General features: G+C 32.9%; 1 protein-coding gene across 1 annotated transcript; it reads left to right on the top strand.

The window, feature by feature from the left end:
* The first annotated feature begins 9,755 nt into the window (after nt 1-9,755).
* Nucleotides 9,756-14,067, top strand: LOC115950512. The gene is made up of 9 exons (XM_031067705.1): nt 9,756-10,355; nt 10,443-10,863; nt 11,061-11,479; nt 11,659-11,845; nt 11,930-12,075; nt 12,184-12,395; nt 12,784-13,081; nt 13,507-13,866; nt 13,999-14,067. Exons 1-9 carry the CDS (start codon nt 9,756-9,758, stop codon nt 14,065-14,067), a joined length of 2,712 nt encoding a protein of 903 aa, XP_030923565.1.
* The last annotated feature ends 6,471 nt before the right edge of the window (nt 14,068-20,538 follow it).

Raw genomic sequence — 20,538 nt, forward strand, 5'->3', positions numbered from 1 at the left:
TTTAGCATTGGCATTCTTCATAAACTTTTTGAATTGCTAGGTGATATAGGATTTCATCTTAGAATCTTCATCGTCTGAAGACTCATCAATGTCACTACTCTTGGCCTTCAATGCCATACTCTTGCTCTTACTTGATTTCCGTAACCTTGTTAAACCCAACTCATAGGTTTGCAGATTGCCAACCAACTCTGTCAAAGGAATTTTGTCAATATACTTCGATTCCTCAATTGCGGTGATCTTGGCATGAAATCTCTCAGGTAGAGATCTAAGCACTTTTCTAACAATCTTGGGTTCAGGAATGGTTTCCCCAAGATTAAAAACTGAGTTCACTATGTCCTTGAACTTGGCATTAGAACTCATCAAATGACTCATCTTCCTTCATCTTAATCTCTTCAAAGCTTGTAGTAAGCCTCTGAAGTTTTGAATCCTTGACAGCCTTGGTTCCTTCATAGGTTGTCTGGAGAATGGTCCATGCTTCCTTAGCAGTTTCAGTAGAGGAAATCTTCTTGAATTCCTCATTTGTGACTGCACTAAATAACGCATTCAATGCCTTGCTGTTGAAGTTTTCCGCCTTGATCTTAGCATCATCCTAGTCGGCCAATGCTTTCGTAGGCTTGGTCTAGCCTATCTCTATAGCTTGCCACACATTTTCATCTAATGACTGCAAGAAAACTCTCATGTGTACTTTCTAGTATGCATAATTAGTGCCATCAAATAAAGGAGGTATAATAAAAGACTGTCCTCTATCCATGACAACCAGGGGTCAATGGATCACACAGCAAAGATTAAAACCTAATTAGAATGTCCCTACTTTGATACCACTTGATAGGCCAAGAATGTATTGACCCCTTCTAATGAATTATCAAATTAATTAGCCAAGTTAATTAATAAATTTCATTAGTATGCAATACGTGTAGTAGCACAAACAAATCACCAATTAACTACAGTGTAGCAGAAATTAAATTGACACGGTGATTTGTTTATGAATGGGGAAAACCTACACTGCAAAAACCTCCACCGGGTGATTTTAAGGTACCACTCCCGAGAATTCACTATTATCACAACAAGCGGTTACAAGTAAAGGAATTCCAGTGCCTTATACCAACCTACAGTTGAACCCTTTCCCCAATACCCAATTAGACTTATTCTGTAGTGACAATCTCTCCTTTTCAATGGACAGGTCCCAATACGTGACTAACCAATTCGATGTGCTGATCCCAGTACACAGCTTACTCACCAACTTAAGAAAGATGTTGGCTGCATAGTTTTTTAGTTCATCACACGATGAAGATCACGAAACTCCTTGGTTACAAAGATCACGAAGATCACGTAGTTCTTTTGACTTATGTTGGATTTTTTTTTTTTTTCACATCTAACTGGGCCATTCTAAAGATAACAATGGTGGTGAACTGGGCCATTAAATTAGGTTAAAGACATAGATTTGTGTGACCATTTATTAGTTTACATTTTTCACATCACTGAGATTCATCTCGCCTCGCTCAGTGGGATATATATATATATATATATATATTGTAAGGTTGAATTTTATCAACCATCTTGTTGGCTTTATTCCGTGCCAAATTTTCTTGTATTTTAGCAATTAATAACCCTATATTTAGGTGGGAATCATGTAAGGGTAGTGTGTGAAAGAGTGTGAAGAAATGCTCAAGATTGTGCAAAGAAGCAGGGACTCGCAACTGGATCTCGCGGGTGGCTCACGGCTTGCAAGTCGCCAGAAAGTTGCACACGTGCCAAGCATGCCAAAAGCTGAAGAGTCGCACCAGCTGTTGCACTACAGGACAAAAGTCCCAGGCTAGCCAGGCCATTAGCTCGCAGCTTGAACTCGCGACTTAACCCAGTCGCGAGGTCAAGTCGCCAGAACACCCTGTTTGGGAAAAACTGACTTTTCACATTCCTTCTCACCCTAATATATATACCCTTATACCCACGATATTGAAAGAGCTTCCAGAGAGAATTTTTAGAGAGAAACCCTAGAGAAATAGAAGATTGATTCATCCACAATCTTCACATAGAGACTCTTCAAATTCCTCTACCCTCTTCCTCTCCATTGACAAATCCTTGAGAGGTACATTACCAAAACCTTTTCTCACCATACCCATATCTGTGAGGAGGCCATTTGGTGTTTGGGAAGCAATTAAGAAAGGACCAATTTCATATTGGTAGATGCTATGGTCAAGTAGCGGAATCCAGCAAGCTAAAGAAGAAATAGGCTCAGCGTAACCTCGTTGGAGTAGGAGCTTGGAGGGCTTAGGTACATTGGGTAGATTATGCTTGGAGGGTCTTCTGCTGTTCATGTATCCCAACTACATTCTTTAGTGGATTATTTACTGCTTGGAGGGCGGCGGAGAGGTTTTACGCCGAGGGCTTCGGTTTCCTCTTCGATAACACATCGTGTGTTGTCCTTGTATTTACATCTCTCTTCCCTTAATCTTTTCTATTTAATTTCTGGTTTGGATGTGATTTTATTTGGTTTAGATTATTAATCAATTCTGTTTTAAGCTTATGTTCATATTCCGCACATTAATTTTTTGACATTAAGCTTGAATTGGTAATTTGTAAATTGAGGGTCTAAACGTTCATAGTGTTTCATACACTTATTAAACTTTCATATATATATATATATATATATATATATATAAAGGAAGTTAAAATCTGGCCATCGGAAGTCTGTGAGTGTGTTATGTCGTTGTCTTGTTGTGGTGTTATTTCTTGTTGCTGTGTCATGGTTGTTGTGGTTGTTAAGGTATGGTTTGATGTTGTCTGTAGCTGTGGTTGTCAATTTATGGTTTCTGTAGTTATGTAAGTCTGGTTGAAGTCTCTGTACTGTACTTTCAGTTTGAAATAAAATCCCTTTTAACGCAAATATATATATATATATATATATATATTAGCTTACATTAGATTATCAGTATTATATTTGCATGGTATATTATAGACGTGTACAACATTTTACACTTTTTACAATTGTATATGACGTTGTACAAATTAGTTTAGTCTACAATGTAAATCTTATATTGATAGTGTAATGTAAACCAATAATTGAACGAAAAAGAAAAAGAAGAAAATATATATATATATATATATGTATATATATATATATATATATATCTTTTATAAAAATAACAATAATATCAAAACAGTATATTGGTATTGAACAATATCAAAAACTTTGATTTCCTTGACCAAACCAAAATATTCAAATTCCATTTGATAGATTGTATTGCAATGTATTAAAAAAAACATTTATTTTGCATTTTTTCATTTGTTGACAATTTTTTTTTTTATTTTATTAAAACAACAGCCCAATTGTCAATACTATATGAATGCTAGTTTGGATTTTTAAGAAAAAAAAATTTTGTTTTACTTGAAGTCCTTCGATTGAGACCCTTGAGATCCTGGCTTCATCCCTGGTTTTTGACTAGTGAAAAATCATGCATGTTAATCTCATCATCTCTGACATACCTGCATGTTTTGACTTTTGATTCTTTCATATTCACTTATGGCTTCAACATTTTTGTCTTTTTACTTACCTTTTAATCAAATATGAATGTTTCATGATGTATCTTGTTATTCTAGAAGTCCACAAGTGACATCAATAATAGAAATAGAAAACTAAGGTCAAAATGGAGTTTTACCCCTTTTTCACAATCCTTCTAGCAAAATGCCTCATGTTTGAAACTATTTAGGGATATGCTCCTATTTTGAAACTCGATTTTTAGAAAATCGAGTTTCAAATGTAAAACTCGATTTTTTTTCACAATCAAGTTATAACGAACTTGGACTTAGAAAAAAAAAATTTTGAAACTCGAGTTCATGGAACTTGACTTACAAAAAATTTTTTTGAAGGAACTCGAGTTCCACAATTTTTTTTTTTTTTTTAATTTTCAATTCGCTATAACTCGATTGTCCAAAAATCGAGTTTTAAATTGAAACTCAATTTTTAGAAAATCAAGTTTCAAAATAGGGGTATTTCCTTAAATAGTTTCAGACAGTGGGCATTTTGCTGGAAAGTTTTGGCGAAAGGAGCAAATGCCCATTTTGGCCAGAAAACTTATAATGGAACTCTAGGCAATCAACTTACCATATTTGTTAATTTCAACATCATTTTAAGTCCGACCTCCGCATGAGAAACAAAGAAAACGAACCTAAGGTTAAGCCCTTTGGAAAGTTTATCTAATTAACTAGCACACAGAACTCTTGGACTGGCTACTAGATATTTTCTCTTCATTTACTTTTTGTCCTTTATTTATTTTCATTTTTTGATTTGTAAATAGTTGGGGAGGGATAGGGAGATATAAACTTCAAACCACATACATGTGGCACCCAAAAAAAAAAAAAAATCATTACTATTGGGTTATCACTTGAATCCCATGTTTTGACTTTTATTCAATTCACTATGTACACATTTTTTTTTTTTTTTAGTTCATATTTAAAACATGATAGTGTGTACAAATGATATACAAAAATGAGTGTGTAATAATCATATTGTGGGAGTATCTAAATAAGGCCTTACATTTTGTTCTTCCCACCTTTACCCACTTTTGTCTCTTGTTGTGCGTTTGGAAAACTACTCCTCATCCAAACACGCTTACCTTGGTAAATTCCTCTTTTTTGACATGTTATGTAGCCAAGTAATGATTTGGTAATCGTTGTTGTCCTAGTTAATAATGTGGGTCCAAACTTGATCTTTGGTCTCAAAAGCTCCGTTAATGGATTTCTTTAGCTCCTTAGTAAATAAAATTCTTGTATAAGACGGTCTCATGACACCTATATCTCAATGACATATGGGTCCTACATGTATGGAACCCAAGTGTTTTCTTCCAAGATGCACCCAAATATAATTTCCTTGAATGGATGAAAATTGGACAGAAAACAAGCAGACGAAAATGTCCTGCATGGTGCAACGTACTTTTCCTTTTTTTTTTTTTTTTTTTCTTTTTTTTTTCTTTTTTGTCTTTTTCTTCCTTGTTTTCTTCACTTCACTGTACAACGCTTCACTATAATTTTTTAATAACTTCTTTTACATATATATATATATATATATATATTTATATATATATATAAAGAAAGTGCCCATTCATATACAATTTTTTAATAAAAATATAATTTATTATCTTTTTTATTTGATAGGAGTATGAAAGTAAATTTATACAAACTACGTTTTTAATTCCCTCTTTTTCATTTTCAATCAAATATTATAAGAGAAAACTAAAATTTCTTTGATGATCTCACTTTTCCATTCTCTGCTCATTTTCTATCTTCTCACTTTTTCATCTCCCCAGTTAAACGGATAGGTAAAAAGGAATCCGATTGATTTCAAAATCAACTAGATTTTTTATTATATTTTCTTTTCCTTCTTTTTCTTTTTCTATGCCCTAGGATACTGACATACTTTAAACATAGGTTGTCAAAATTTGTGCCTTGGGGGAGAGGGGGAGGGGGGAGCAATTTTTTCTTATAAGTCTCTTAAAAAAAAAAAAAAAAAATCTAATCTATATATATAATAATAGGTGAAGCAAAGAGAAACTCAAATTGCAATTCCAAATTAGAATTCTAATTTTGTGCCATGTGTCTAGATTCATGTGGGGACCACACCAGAATTATCCTTCTAATTGTTCAATTTAAATATGAAATTGGAGTCTAATTTTGCTCCATCTGTCTAAATTTAAGTGGGATTAGTTGTAATTATGCTCACTTTCATTTAAATTTTGCTCCATCTATCTAATTTTTCTTGAATAAAGCATTCTGCTCTTCCACAATAATCAAACCCGCCTATTTTCAGGTTCACCTCCCCTTCTACAATAATCAAAACCCAAAATCCTTCCTCTCCTACTCAGCTAATGGTGCATCTTCCCAGTTACCACACCGGTTCAAGCACCTTAATATACAGCTCCCCTCTTCTTCAATGAATGCTATGGAATTTTAAAAGAATCTCCTGGGATCAATGATGCATGCCTTTGGGTATATATATATATCTTATATAGGAATAGGTTCTCCATCTATTCCAATTTTACTTTTCTTCACAATTTTAATGGTCCTAGTTTATGCTCTGCAAAACGAATTTCAACCATTCCTAAGGTTTGATTACTCCTTTCTTTCATCTGCCTATGCTTTTCTTCCTTTTTGTGAATAATTTTTATTCTTTAATTATATAATTTTTTGGTTTTCCTATGATTGATGTTGCATGTTTATTTTCTGTTTCATAACAAGTTGCAAGGAAAGTAGGGAATTGTTTGAATTGAAAATAAGAGTTCTAATAATGCATTAATATTTCGTTAATATTTCAAAAAACTTGTTTATGTTGCACATATAGGACTGTCTGCCCATGCTTTAGAAATCGAATTTCGAAACACATTTGGTTCTACTTCTTCTTCTACTTCTACTTTTGGTACGCTCTCATTTCATTTCTCTGGGACTTTATATCAATAATAACTCCATTGCTAGAGATCCATTAACTAGACCTTAATCTCTTCCTAATTCTCTTAATACTTCTTCTTTTTTACGATTCTATGTTTATGTTACAATCCAAAGATTAAAACTCTTTAGTTTAATTTCCATTACATATTAGATTATACTATTGTTTGTGTTGGAGTATTAGCAGAGAATAAAGGGTCATTTTTCGCTATGATTTTCCCTTGATTGCATAATAGTATATTCTGATTTACCATAAAAATTTGTTGGCAACTTATATGATAAAGGGTCTTTAAATAGCTTATTGTCTTAATAAAGGTCATCTATGTTTTTAACAGTTTATGTCCTTATTTGGTGTGCTTTTTTTCTCCACAGGAGATTGTCATAAAATTGGGAAATTCTGTTGCCAACGAACCGAGACTTTTTAACTACTTATTTTCTTACCAAAGGTCAGCTCTTTTTTGTTGTTTACGTTCTTATTATTATTGGTCAACTATTTGATAGGCTGTTGATATTCTATTTATTAGAGCTTTTAATGTTTTCATTTTAACTGTAGTCACAATTGTACCAAAACTTTCTATTATCCTGTCAATCAATTTTCAAGTCATTAAAAAATATGGCAAGTAGTTAGCTATGATTTTCCATAGTAACTGCTTATTTTGTTAACAAAGGTCAGTTTTTTTCCCCTGTTTATGTTGCGATTACAAAAATATGGTTAGTATTTAGCCTTGATAATGTATTAATAATTGCTTTTTCTCTTGAAAAAGGTCAACTACTTTTTTACTAATAGTGTTGTTATTATTACTGGTAAATTATATGACTTATTGTTAATATGCTTTTCGTTAGAGCTTTTAACATTTTTGCTTTTATGGTATTCACAAGCTACTAGAACTTTGTATTTTACCAGTTAATAAATTTTCAATTGACTAACAAATATGGTGAGTACTTAGCGGTAATGTTGTGTTAGTGGTTCGATAATACAAGTATATTACTTAAGATAGTTATGGATGAAGCACGAGCTAGAAGGTCAAAAAGACGTTTGATTTTAAATAAAAAAAAGAGCTATCCGAACTCAAGTAGAGATGTGTTGTAGAAGTGAAGTGGATCCTGGCAACCTATTTGCTGTTCCCTATTTTGTATGGTCCTGGTACCTCTACCCTTCAAAGTAAAACCAACAATGGAAGTCTATGTGAGGTTCCTATTTCGTATGGTTCTGGTATCTATACCTTTCAAAGTCATGATAAAAATGGTGCTACTAAGAGATTGAAATCAGAAAAAATTGTGGGAATTATTGGATATGATTTTGATTTTGGTAATGTGGAAAATACGCTGGTGTTGTCTCAATTGAATGACGAAATCCTCCAAAGATGTGACAAAGAAGTTATAGATGACAACTTATTAGATATTCCTGTGGAAGTGATGGTAGAAGAGGTGGCAACTGATTTTTTTTCCAAATAATGCGAATACTATCTTTGGGAGCACTTCACATGAATCCAATACTATATTAGGTTAGATTTTTGTTATACTAATAACGTGCAATGGTTGTTTGGAATCTATCTTTGCACTACTAATAATGCTTAATTTAGTAGATGATCTTCCTAATGAGCACTTGATCCACGTGATAAGGCTTGCCGAAGTTGCTGCCCCTACAGGTAATGAATGGAATAGAACTTAATTTTTTCCTTTTAAATTTTTATTATTATTTTTTTTTTTTGTGCACATGCCTTTTAAAACTATATGTATGGACATCCAAATTAAAATACATGCAGATGAATGTTTGAAAAAACACTTGAAATCTAGTTTGTTTTGAATTAGTAATTGTTCCAAACAGATTCAATAAAGGTTTGAAAATAAGAATGTTGTCATTTTCCAATGTGCGTATGTACCATTACTCCATCAGTAAACCCAACTACCTAACTAGCTAAAATAAATAAATAGTTGACTGTTTTCTTTCTCTTTCCCACTAGCATTAAAATCAACAATAAGACTCTCTCCATTAACCCCTCTCTATTGTAAGTTACCAATTACCTCTTCACCTCTTCTTTGTTTTTGTTAATGACACTTTTATCTTCTTTTCCCTTACCAAAGATAAATGAGTTTCATATTTCTATTCATGGTTTCACAAACAAAACTAGGTCAGCCTTCTAATTAGCCGGCTTTCTTTAAAACATTAAATCTTGTGCCAATACCACTTTGACTCTGTTTTAGTCTCTCTTTCTGTTTGTTATTTGTTTCAATCACATACTTAAAGTAACTAAGAATCTAGCTAACTAAGAGCCGTCAATATCTAAAAGCTTTCATCATGTTCAAACCAGCTGGTGCCTAGTGTTTTGCAATATTTGCACATAATATTTGTCTGTTCCTCTTCTATGTATTGAAATCCTTTTAGAAACTCCAAAAGGGTACTCTCAAGTTGGTTCAAATACCTACCAATTAAATATTTGACATTCTAACTAGAGCTTCATTTCGTCCTAGACTCTTTATATTTAAATAAAACCTGTGAAAGAAAATATTTATGCTCTTTTTAAAAATTTCTTTCTCTCATTATATGTATGGACATCCAAATTAAAATACATGCATATGAATGTTTGAAAAAACAGTCGAAATCAAGTCTATTTTGAATTAGCAATTGTTCAGATTTATCTATTTAATTGTAGAGCTAAACAAGTTGGTTCCAATAGCTACCAATTATATATTTGACATTCTAACTAAAACTTGATTTTGTTCTAGATTCTTTAAATTTAAATAAAACCTGCGAAAGAAATTATTTATGCTCTTTTTAAAAATTACTTCCTCTCATTAGTTGGTAATTACTTTAGTTGTGCTCACTGTTGGTTCTGTACCCTTTTCTTTTAACTGGCCTCATTCTCATGCCATATCTCTTGATTGATAGATTTATTGACTCAACAGGATACACAAATTGAAGTTCCTACTTCGAATGTCCCCTTGAAGTGTAAGTTCTATTTTATTGATTATTTCCAAATCCTTTGAAATTTATATTTGACATTGTTGTTCACACTATTTAACTCCCATTCGATATTGCTACTTCTAATAGGTAAATTCACTGAACGATGGAATTTTGGCAAGCCAACACAAACTTGTGAGAGCTGTGGGCTATTCTATGGTATGAAGAGAGGAATGTGAAGTCAAGAAGACCATCACAACCAAAGTTTTCATTGTGCTGTTTAGAAGGACTAATTTATTTACCTTTGTTAAAATGCACATCTCTAGTTCTTGAAGAATTGCTGAATTACAATGGCCCTTCGTTTGTGCATTTCCATGACAACCGTTAGTGATATAATGCAATGTTTGCAATGACATCAATGGGTGAAAAAGTTGACAGAACTGTAAATGATGGAAATGGTCCCTATGTCTTCAGGTTAAATGGACAGAATCATCATCTAATTGGCTCTTTGTTACCAGTTGAAGGATCGAAACCAAAGTTTGCTCAACTTTACATATTTGATACAGAGGATAAAGTGCAGCATAGGATAAGGTCAATTTCATCTGATAAAGAAAATTATGGCATTGATCCCGAAATTGTTAACTCTCTAATACATATGCTTGATGAAAAAAATGCTTTGGTTAAGGTTTTCAAAATGGCCAGGGATCGCTACACTGAATGTAATATTGCAGATGTGAGATTGTGTCTCATTAATTGTCGTACCAATCATTCCTCACAGTATAATCTACCTACTACCTCAGAAGTTGCTGGTCTTATTGTGGATGATTTTGACCTTAATAATGGGTATCGTGATATTATTGTTGAGGATCGTGATCGTGAGCTCCGGTGTATAAGTGAAATCCATCTAGCTTTTATGGCTATGCAATATCCTCTACTTTTCCCTTATGGTGAGGATGGCTTCTCTCTTGCTATACTGAAAAGATTAAGAGGCTCAATGCATGAAAGCGAAAATTCAACTGTCATAATGAGAGAATATTATGCATTTTGTATTCAACAATGACTTAGTGAAGGCAACACTTTAATTTATGGTGGTAAACTTTTCCAGCAATTCATTGTAGACGCTTACTATTGTATTGAAGGAACTCGTTTGAGGTGGATACAAAAAAAACATGACTACCTAAGAGCTGAGATATACAATGGGCTTAAAGATGCAGTACTACGAGACATAACTCGAGCATCTATTGGTAAACGGATAGTTTTACCATCTTCTTTCACTGGTGGCCCAAGATACATGATTCAGAACTATCAAGATGCCATGGCAATATGTCGGTGGGCAGGCTATCGAGACCTCTTCCTTACTTTTACATTCAATCCTAAATGGCAAGAGATCATTTCTTTCCTAGAATTGATTCCTGGTCAAAAGTCGGAAGATCGACCAGACATTGTTGCAAGAGCTTTTAAAATAAAATTGGATGCACTTTTGCAAGACATAAAGAAAGGACGGCATTTTGGTAAAGTAATTACAGGTAATACAAACTAAAGATACATTTTTTCCCTGAATAATTATCATGATTTTCTGAAACATGCATGCTTGCGCATTATTTATTTTAATTTCTTCCCTCATTTATATTTTATGAAGTTGTATACACGATTGAGTTCCAAAAAAGAAGTCTTCCACATGCACATATATTGGTATTTTTGCATCCTGGTGATAAATATCCAGTTCCTGAAGATATTGATAGCATAATCAGTGCTGAAATTCCTAATTCTTTGGAAGATTCGATTGGCCATGAAGCTGTTAAGCAATTCATGATGCATGGGCCATGTGGTGCAGCTAGGCCAAACTCTCCTTGCATGGTTGATAACAATTGTACCAAGCATTTCCCTAAACATTTTGTTTGTGAAACCATCATTGATGACCAAGGCTTTCCGACTTATAGTAGACGAGAAGATGGCCGTTTTGTGCTGAAAAATAGTGTGGAATTAGACAATCAATATGTAGTCCCATACAATATTGATTTGCTAGTGAAGTATCAGTTGCACTTAAATGTTGAATGGTGTAGTCGGTCAAAGGCCATCAAATATCTTTTTAAGTACATTAATAAAGGCACAGATCGTGTTACTGCTATTTTGGAAGAAAATGTAGTCTACAATTCAGATGATGGAATAGAATCTATATTAGAAAAAGATGAAATAAAACATATCTTGACTGCATATATATATCAGCATCAGAAGCATCGTGGAGAATTTTCCAGTTTGAGATTCATTACCATGAACCAGCTATTCAGAGATTGAACTTTCATATGAAAAATGAAAATCAGGTCACTTTTTCTAATTATGAATATTTGGATAATGTGGTAAATAGACTAGGAGTTGACAAAACTATATTTACAAAGTGGATGATAGAAAATCGACTGTATGAAGATGCTAGGCAGCTAACCTTCCAAGACTTTCCAACAAAATGGGTTTGGGACAAGAAAAACAAAGAATGGAGGAGAAGAAAGTCAGGTCGGTCCATTGGTAGAATCTATTATGCACACCCTTTAAGTGGAGAATGGTTCTATCTTAGAATGCTATTAATTGTTGTAAAAGGTGCTACAAGTTTTGATGAAATCAAAACTGTTAATGGCCAATTGTGTCCTTTTAAAGTTGCATGTTTTGCTCTTGGGCTACTGGATGGAGATAGAGAGTGGAATGATGCTATAAGAGAAGCATCAAATTGGGATACTGGACAACAGGTTCGAGAATTTTTTGTGACTATACTTCTTTTTTATGAGGTTTCACAGCTAGAATAGATATGAGAATTGAATTGGAAAGATTTTTCAGAAGATATTTTATTTAGGCAGAGGAGAATCTTACAGTTTGATCAACTTCAGCTTTCTGAAAATCAATTGAGAAGTTATGCCTTATATGAAATTGAAAAACTTTTGATTAAAGCTGGAAAGTCATTGAAAGACTATCCACCTATGCTTTTACCTGATATGTCTCTTATTAGGGAAAGGAATAACAAACTCCTTGAAGAAGAATTGAGTTATGACAAGGAAGCATTGGCTGCTGAGTATGCCTCATCATATACAAAATTGAACATTCTATAAAAATATGTATTTGATTGAGTTGTCCAAGTTGTTCTGAAAGGTGAAGGAAAGATGTTCTTTTTGTATGGCCATGGTGGAATTGGCAAAACTTGTGTATAAAACAATAATTTCTTTCCTCTGATCCCGTGGTGAAATTGTTCTAGCTGTATCATCTTCAGGAATTGCATCATTCCTTCTGCTAGGTGGACATACAGCTCACTTAAGATTTCATATCCCATTATGTGTGAATGAAGATTTAGTGTGTGACATTAAACAAAAAACACAGTTGGCAAAATTGCTTTGTGCTACAAAATTGATAATTTGGGATGAAGCTCCTATGGTACATCATAATTGTTTTGAGGCTCTTGATAGAACATTGAGAGACTTATTGCGCTTCTCCAGTAACTTTGATCCTAATAAAGTTTTTGGTGGTATCACAGTTATTGTTAGGGGAGATTTCAGACCAATCTTGCCATTAATACCAAAGGGTAGAAGAGAAGATATTGTTGCATCAACCATAAACAAATCTGTCATTTGGAATCATTGTGAGATATTTATGCTTACAGAAAATATGAGGCTCAATCAAAATTTCAATAATTTGGAAGATGGTCAATTTGTTGTTGACTTTGGGAATTGGATTTTAAGGATTGGAAATGGTGAATTTGAGAATGTAGATGGAGAAAGCTAGATTGAGATTCCAGAGGATTTATTAATAAAACCAACCAGAGATCCAATAGCTGATATCATTAATCTCACATATCCTGATATGCATGATAAGATGAAAGACTCACAATACCTGTAAGAGAGAGCAATTTTAGCACCAACAAATGAAATTGTTAACAAAATAAATGATAAGATTCTTTCTTTAGTTGATGAAGAAGAACGTGTCTATCTTAGCTCAGATACAGTATGCAAAACTTCTAATAGCATTATTGATTTAGACATGTTGTATCCAGTTGAATTTCTGAATTCACTTGAGTTTCCTTGAATTCCAAAACATGAGCTGAAGCTGAAAGTTGGAATCCCTATAATGTTATTGAGAAACCTTAATCAAACTGCAGGTTATGTAATGGAACATGATTGATTGTCACCCAGCTTGCTGATTGGGTTATTGAGGCAAAGATTATAATTGGGACAAATATTGGCTCTAAAGTCTTTATTCCAAGAATTATTTTGTCCCCTACAGCATTGAAATGGCCACTCATTCTGAAGCAAAGACAATTCCCAATTTTTGTTTCATTTGCAATGACAATAAACAAAAGCCAAGGCCAATCTTTGAATAGAGTAGGCCTGTTTTTACCACAACCTGTTTTCACTCATGGCCAGTTATATGTTGCAATATCTAGAGTCACTAATAGAAATGGTCTTACAATCTTGATAGTAAATGACAAGAACCGAACACAATTCCTAGTTAAAAACATAGTGTACAAAGAAATATTTTCCAATTTACCAGAGGTATATGATATCCTATTTGTAAACTTTTACTGATCTACAAAGACATATTGGTTTTATTTTACAGTGTTTTTAAAGTAAAACTTCCATTATCATTTGTAATAGTATCTCTAATACATTTACATTTTATTGCAGCTATCCGGTATAACAATGTCCAAAGGATATAGCTTTCTAGATCAAATATCTGATGCTAAGGAGACATGAAGAATTAGAGTGAGAATATGCAGAATGTGGAAAGTAGTGAATTAGAGAAGTGGAAATAACTTCATCAGTCTTGACATGATCTTTATCAATGAAAGGTTATTATACTTCACAACAATAAAATGTTTGAATCTTTCAACTATTTGTTGTATTTGTTATATAATATGTAAACTAACTTTTGACTTCCATTTTTCTTTTTACAAAAAAACTTAATGCATGCAATTGTAAGAAAGAATGTGTTTCAAAAATTTGGTGCCATCCTACATGAAGGAGGAAATTTTATCATTTCAAACTTTAAAGTAATCATGACAAATAAAGGTTATAGACCGGTTTCAAATGACCTGAACATCATTTTCCTATTAACAACTTCGGTTAAGGAGTGCAATGAAGAAAGTGAACTCATACCTATGCATGCCTTTGAATTTGCAACATATGATTATATCAACAGTCAGTTGAATGACAATCCTTACCTAACAGGTAAATCATGTTTTACTTCACCTCTTCTCCATTTTAATTAATCAAAATTCATCCTTCAAATATATATTTTTTATCTGTACAAACTCATGTAGATATCATTGGAAAACTTATTGATGTTGGACCCATTGAACAAGTTCACTTTGACAATGACTCTACAAATATAAGAAATCTTCAAATTCTACTACCTTAGTAAGGAACATTTCATTTTACTGCCATTGATTATAGACAATGTACACTTTATATTAATCTTTTAATGTCTTTTGAATGCTGTAATGTACCATTAGGGACAAAGAGCTAAAAATTTCATTGTGGGATGAAAGTGCTGAAACAACTACTGAAAATGACTTCAAAGAAGATGAAGGTCCTTATATAATTATTGTTAGTTCAACAACTGTAAAAGCATTCCAAGGGACTGAAAGATAGGTAGAATATGTATATATAACGCTTTTTATATAATAATAAAAAAAAATGGTGTATATCAAATTCTTCAACGTTTTTTTTTTTTTTTTTTAAGGCAAACTGAATCTTAACACCACAAGTGCAAGTAAAGTTTATGTCAATTTGGACATTACAGAGGTTTTAGAGTTTATTGACATGTTTATAAACATTTACTTTACTAATTCTCTATAATGGATTATCAATGATTTTTTTTTTTTTTAATTGATCTATTGAGGATGAATACGATAATATTGTTCGATCTATTCCAACATGTGACAAAAAAACCAAAACCAAAATCTGAATCTGAATTGATATTGCAAACTACAATGTCATTGGCAAAAATTAAAGCATTGGAATGGGTGGAAGGAGTCAAGGTTTTCTTTATCATGAACTATTTCAAATCTAAATCTTTATAATTCAATTAAAACTAACTAGAATGACTGATTTTGCAGGAAAGGTTTTTTACTTATCATGCTGATATTGTAAACATAGAAACAGAATTTGGGTGGAATTATATCTCATGTCAATTGCAAACAAAAAGTAAAACAACAAAATAATATGTTTTGGTGTAACACTCACAATTCTGAATCTCAGTTCCCTATGCCTAGGTGACCAAATTCTTCATTGCTTATACTATATAACTATTCAAATGACTGCATAGGAAAACCAAATGATAATTGCTTTAATTATAAATGTACAAATGACCTTATTACACTTTCTAACTTCTCTCATTATTATTTACAGTTACAAAGTACAAATCCAAGTGAAGGATCATACTGGGACAGCTTCTTTGTTCTTTTTGATAAAGAAGCAGAAAAAATAATTCAAAAAACTGTTATGGAACTTTCTTCAAAAGTGTCTAATCTAAATTCTTAACCACTTCCAATTTTATGCTTAAACCTAATGTTTTTATTCTACTAACAATTTATGGGCTTTACATCATATTGTGCAGAATCAAGAGCCAAATAAAGTACCTCAAGAAATTCAAAACTTGCTTGGAAAATCTTATACATTCCAAATAAAAGTTGATGATTACAATGTCAAAGAGGGATGGGAAGTTTACACTGTCACAAGTGTCTTTAAATCTGAGTCTAACAAACACTCAAGAAATGTTGTTGCTGACAACATTCAGATTAAACAATTAGAAACACTGTTCAGCCATGACCAAACTATTGCAAATGATCCTATTGGTACTTCAGATATTAAATTACTTACAAGCTTGAAGGATGTAACTGATGACAACATAATAGATGATGTCTTTGGAAATACACAATTGGTAAGAAGACAAAAACTCATTATTAATTGCTTGATCATAACCTTTCTTTCTCATAATGTTTTTTTTTTTTTTTGTTACCCTTATTAGAATTTTAAATATTTATGCACAATGAACAATCAATCTGAAAATGTATTCTCCACTTACTGTGCAGAAAGATCTTACAAGAAAAAAGAACCTCCAAGCAAACTTCTAACAACAACACAGGCAGCTCCCAAAATAAGAAGAAGAAGAAGTAATTGCATATCATATGTCCTAATAATTTTACTTCTATTATGTAATACATATGGAAAAATTAAACTTGTGGATTAAGTTGTGGGTTTGTATCAATTGAGTTAATATAACTTAACAACGTATTCTTTGGTTTGCATTTTATGTTAGCTTTTCTGTTGAGATTTGGTGCTAAGGATTTTTGTCTTTTGGGTGCTTCTTTTGTTTTGATTATGATTTGGAGAAACTTGGAATGGTGCACTGGTTGTTTGGCACTGCATGTGTTTGTGTTTACTATGTATTGGACAGCTTTTTATAAGTAGTTTGAAGTGCACAGAATTTCAGCTGTACCATTTCAAGATGTGTTATGATCATTTACATTTCAGTTGGTTTTATATCACATAGAGGAGAAACTTTTTACTATAATTAATCTCTACTTTGTTTTAATTGGAATTCTTACAATACAAATATGTAAGTACATATATGTAATCGCAAGTACAAAACTACAGCCATGCTTAGCATGCCATCAATCTCATTGAAATTTATGTTGAATAAAAAATATAAGAAAGTTAATGTTGTTTTGACCTTGCAATGGCAAAGACAAGATTTAGTTTAATTATTCAAATTTCTTAATATTCTTCATTTAATGATAGTATATGTTAAAGAAATCGTTGTATTTTTATTTTGTAAACCATTATTACTATTTGAAATCAATATCTAGCTATAAACCCAGAAACCCCAGTAGGCATGACTGAAGCCTCAGTCCCACCAGCTACCATGGTTTCTGCCTCACCTTTTCTAATGTGATTAGCAGCTAAAAATAAGCAGTAAAACTTATGAAAGCTCGAAAATGTGTTAAAAACACAAGAGTTGTTTAGATCCCCAATTAAAATTACGACTAGATTACTTTTACTCTAACTTATCTAAGTGCGGAAACAAAAGTAAATGAAGCACAATAAACCAATACTACTCTAGTGCATAAACATGAACAACAAACATTAAAAGTAAAGCACAAGAGTAAGGGAAGAGAGAATGCAAACACAAGATAACACACTAAAGTGTTATCGAAGAGGAAATCGAAGAACTCGGCGAAAAACCTCTCCGCCGCCCTCCAAGCGGTAATTGATCCACTATACAATCAGTTGGGATACATGGGTTAACAAGAGACCCTCCAAGCCTAATCTACCCGATGTACCTAAGCTCTCCAAGCTCCTACTCCAACAAGGCTTCTTAGAACCGTGTCTTGTCTAGCTCTCCGGATCTCACAATCCAACCGATTGCATCTACCAAGCCTCACCGGCTTCTTTTGGCAATTTCCCAAAGCTTCCCAAGCTCCAAAACACTCTCTACACTCTGAATGGGCATGGGTTGTGTTTGGGTACAAATCTCCTCTCAAAGTATGACAATGGGAGAGGAATGGAGAAGAGGCTACAATGATTTCTCACTAAGGATGAGTAGCTCTCTCTCAAAAAGATGGGTGTGTGTGTTGTAGAAAACCTATTTAGGGTTTTTCTCTTTGAATGGTCTCCTTTACATTTGTGGGTAATGAGGGTATATATAGTATGGGTCAAGGGTAGGGAAGTCACACTAAAAAATCCTCTAGGCAGAATGTTTCGCAACTATCTCACGGGAAGGCCTTACCCGCGAGACACTCGCGAAAACGACAGCCTGGCACGACTCTTCAGCTTCCAGTCATGTGCTCCTCACGTGGCTCTTTCGCGACTTAGCTTCTTGCAAGCTTCTCACGAAATCACTTGGTTCTTCATTTAAGCTTGAGTCTTCACCAACTTAATACTAAACCCAATACAATAAAATCCTACAAAGTACAAGGATATAAATTAAAGCAATTACAACACTTTTTGTCGTGGAATAAAGCCAACATAAAACATAGTTATAAATCACAACTTTACAACTTACAAGAGACCACATATCAAATTGGCTTAAATAAGATATCATATATAACAATTAGAATTAGGACATCTGTTAAAGAATGTCCAGAAATCTCCATAAAAGATATATGTCAAAATCATCAGCTAAAAGGTCATCTTTCTAGACCACCCCAGTAGTAGAAGGCAATTCAAAGCAATAGAATTTCAGAAAATCAGCTTCACTCTGAGGCAACAAGAACCAGAGCCAAGGGTATAATAATACATGTACCCATTTGATTATAATTGACCACACCGGTTTGCTCTCTTTGATAATTCTGTTGAAAATTAACTATACCCATTTGCCTTTTACAATGCAAAACCATTATTAGGATAGATTTTGTCATGGTTTATCTCATCTTCGATAATTGAGTGTTTCCCAGATGATTGTTTGGCCAGTTGAATTAGAATAGTGACTTAGTATATCATATAGACAATATATAAAATCTCTCATTAGACAGTAATAGTATTGAAATTATGACCACATGAATTGCTCATGAATAGGCTTATGACTTCTTCGACATGATGAATTGGTTGATGGATTTGTAACCCGAAATGAATTTTAATGTTATGACATTTGTACAGTAAATTTTGCATATTTTTACACTTTTGCAGGGTAAATCAATCAGAACCTTTGGCCTCTATAGAAAAAAAAGGGATAATTTCTTTGATGGATTTTTTTTGAGAATGCTTGGCTCCAATTCTTGAAATGGAAGAAGTAGGTGTTCTATATGACCTCTAATAAAAGAAAAATGTAAATTTGCTTTAAAAATATAAGGATTTTTTTATAAAGAAATACAAGTAATAGAGATTTTATTAAGAAACAATAAAAAAAAAGTACACAGGATGTGCACACAGTATCCTCCAAGAAGTTACATTCTCAAATTTAGAAGAGGAATATTCCGAAAGTGAATGGAACTGGATGCTGCCACAGACACTACACCAACTGGATCGTAAACACAAACACTACCCCATCCCCATGGACTCTCAAGCAGTCATGCATAGAATTCAATCTTGCATCTACATTAGACCTGCATCCTTCACAAGGTCATGTCAAATTTTGCTTCCTTTTTTTTTTCTTTTTTTCTTTTTTTCTTTTTTTTCAATCATCTAGATGTTTCTCTCTAACAACTCATATTTATCTTGACATTAAGAGTCTAAGTAGTTGACTGCAACGGTTGGAAGCAGCCTTAACCAAACTCCATTCAAACAAGGCTAATGTGGGAGGTGGCTTCGTTTTTAATGATCAGTAGTTTACCTAAGAGGTTATCAATTTCGAAAGTGTCATTATTGAATAGTTAAAAAGTTGAGTTGTTGAACAGATCAACATGAGGTTTAATTAAGATTCAATGTTTTAGATTTATTTTCCTTTTGTTTGATTCATTGGGCTGGTTTGTCTTACGTTCTTGGGATCCGAATGGTTGGCCACTTTCTAATGCTGTGAATTGTTAGGGGACTGAGAGAGGAGTTCAATGGACCTAATTAAACACTAACATTAACTTTAAAGTGTTAATGTTAAGGGATTGAAACAATTAAATTCATTAAGAACCAATTGCAATACAAAATTCTAGATAAATTTAACCATTTGACCATCAAATTCATGTATATTCATTTAAAAAGTCTTAAACACATTATTATCATGTATTGTTATTTAATATGATACTATGAATCTTCAAAAGTCATTTTATTATAAATACTAAATGAAATATTACAACACTATTTCAAACTGTTAGGTTCTAAGACTTTAGGAACTAATGTATTAGAACTTCAATTTGTATTATGTTGGCAAACCATGATCAAAACATAGAGTCTAGGTTTAGGCTTGCTCAAATTATTTTTATTTGTAAAATTGAAATTGAGTGAGTGCATAATTTATTGAACTAAATCTATAAGACTCGATCGATCGAATCACATGCAGATTTATTTTTTTGCAGAATTCTAATTCAGCCCAAACTCTACCAAACATATTGGGTTTCAAGTAAAACACTCCTAGTATATAAAGGAAACCCTAATGACGTTTTTATTAGCTTTTAGAGTGATTAGAGTGCATCTTGTGTCTCTTTTGTAGATCTAGAGTTTTGTATCCAAAAGCTCTCTAATGTTGTTTATGTTGTGTATGTGAACCTCTTGTGAAATCTAAAGTTGTTTGCC

The sequence above is a fragment of the Quercus lobata genome, chromosome 1 (assembly GCF_001633185.2).
Source record: "Quercus lobata isolate SW786 chromosome 1, ValleyOak3.0 Primary Assembly, whole genome shotgun sequence".
Taxonomy (NCBI): domain Eukaryota; kingdom Viridiplantae; phylum Streptophyta; class Magnoliopsida; order Fagales; family Fagaceae; genus Quercus; species Quercus lobata.

Excerpts from the sequence above, each read along its gene's own strand:
- LOC115950512 (XM_031067705.1), top strand. The coding sequence starts at position 9,756 with ATGGGTGAAAAAGTTGACAGAACTGTAAATGATGGAAATGGTCCCTAT. Across the intron at positions 12,076-12,183 it reads ATTGGGATACTGGACAACAG|AGGAGAATCTTACAGTTTGA; the intron begins GTTCGAGAATTT and ends TTATTTAGGCAG. Across the intron at positions 13,082-13,506 it reads GAAATGGTGAATTTGAGAAT|CTTGCTGATTGGGTTATTGA; the intron begins GTAGATGGAGAA and ends ATTGTCACCCAG.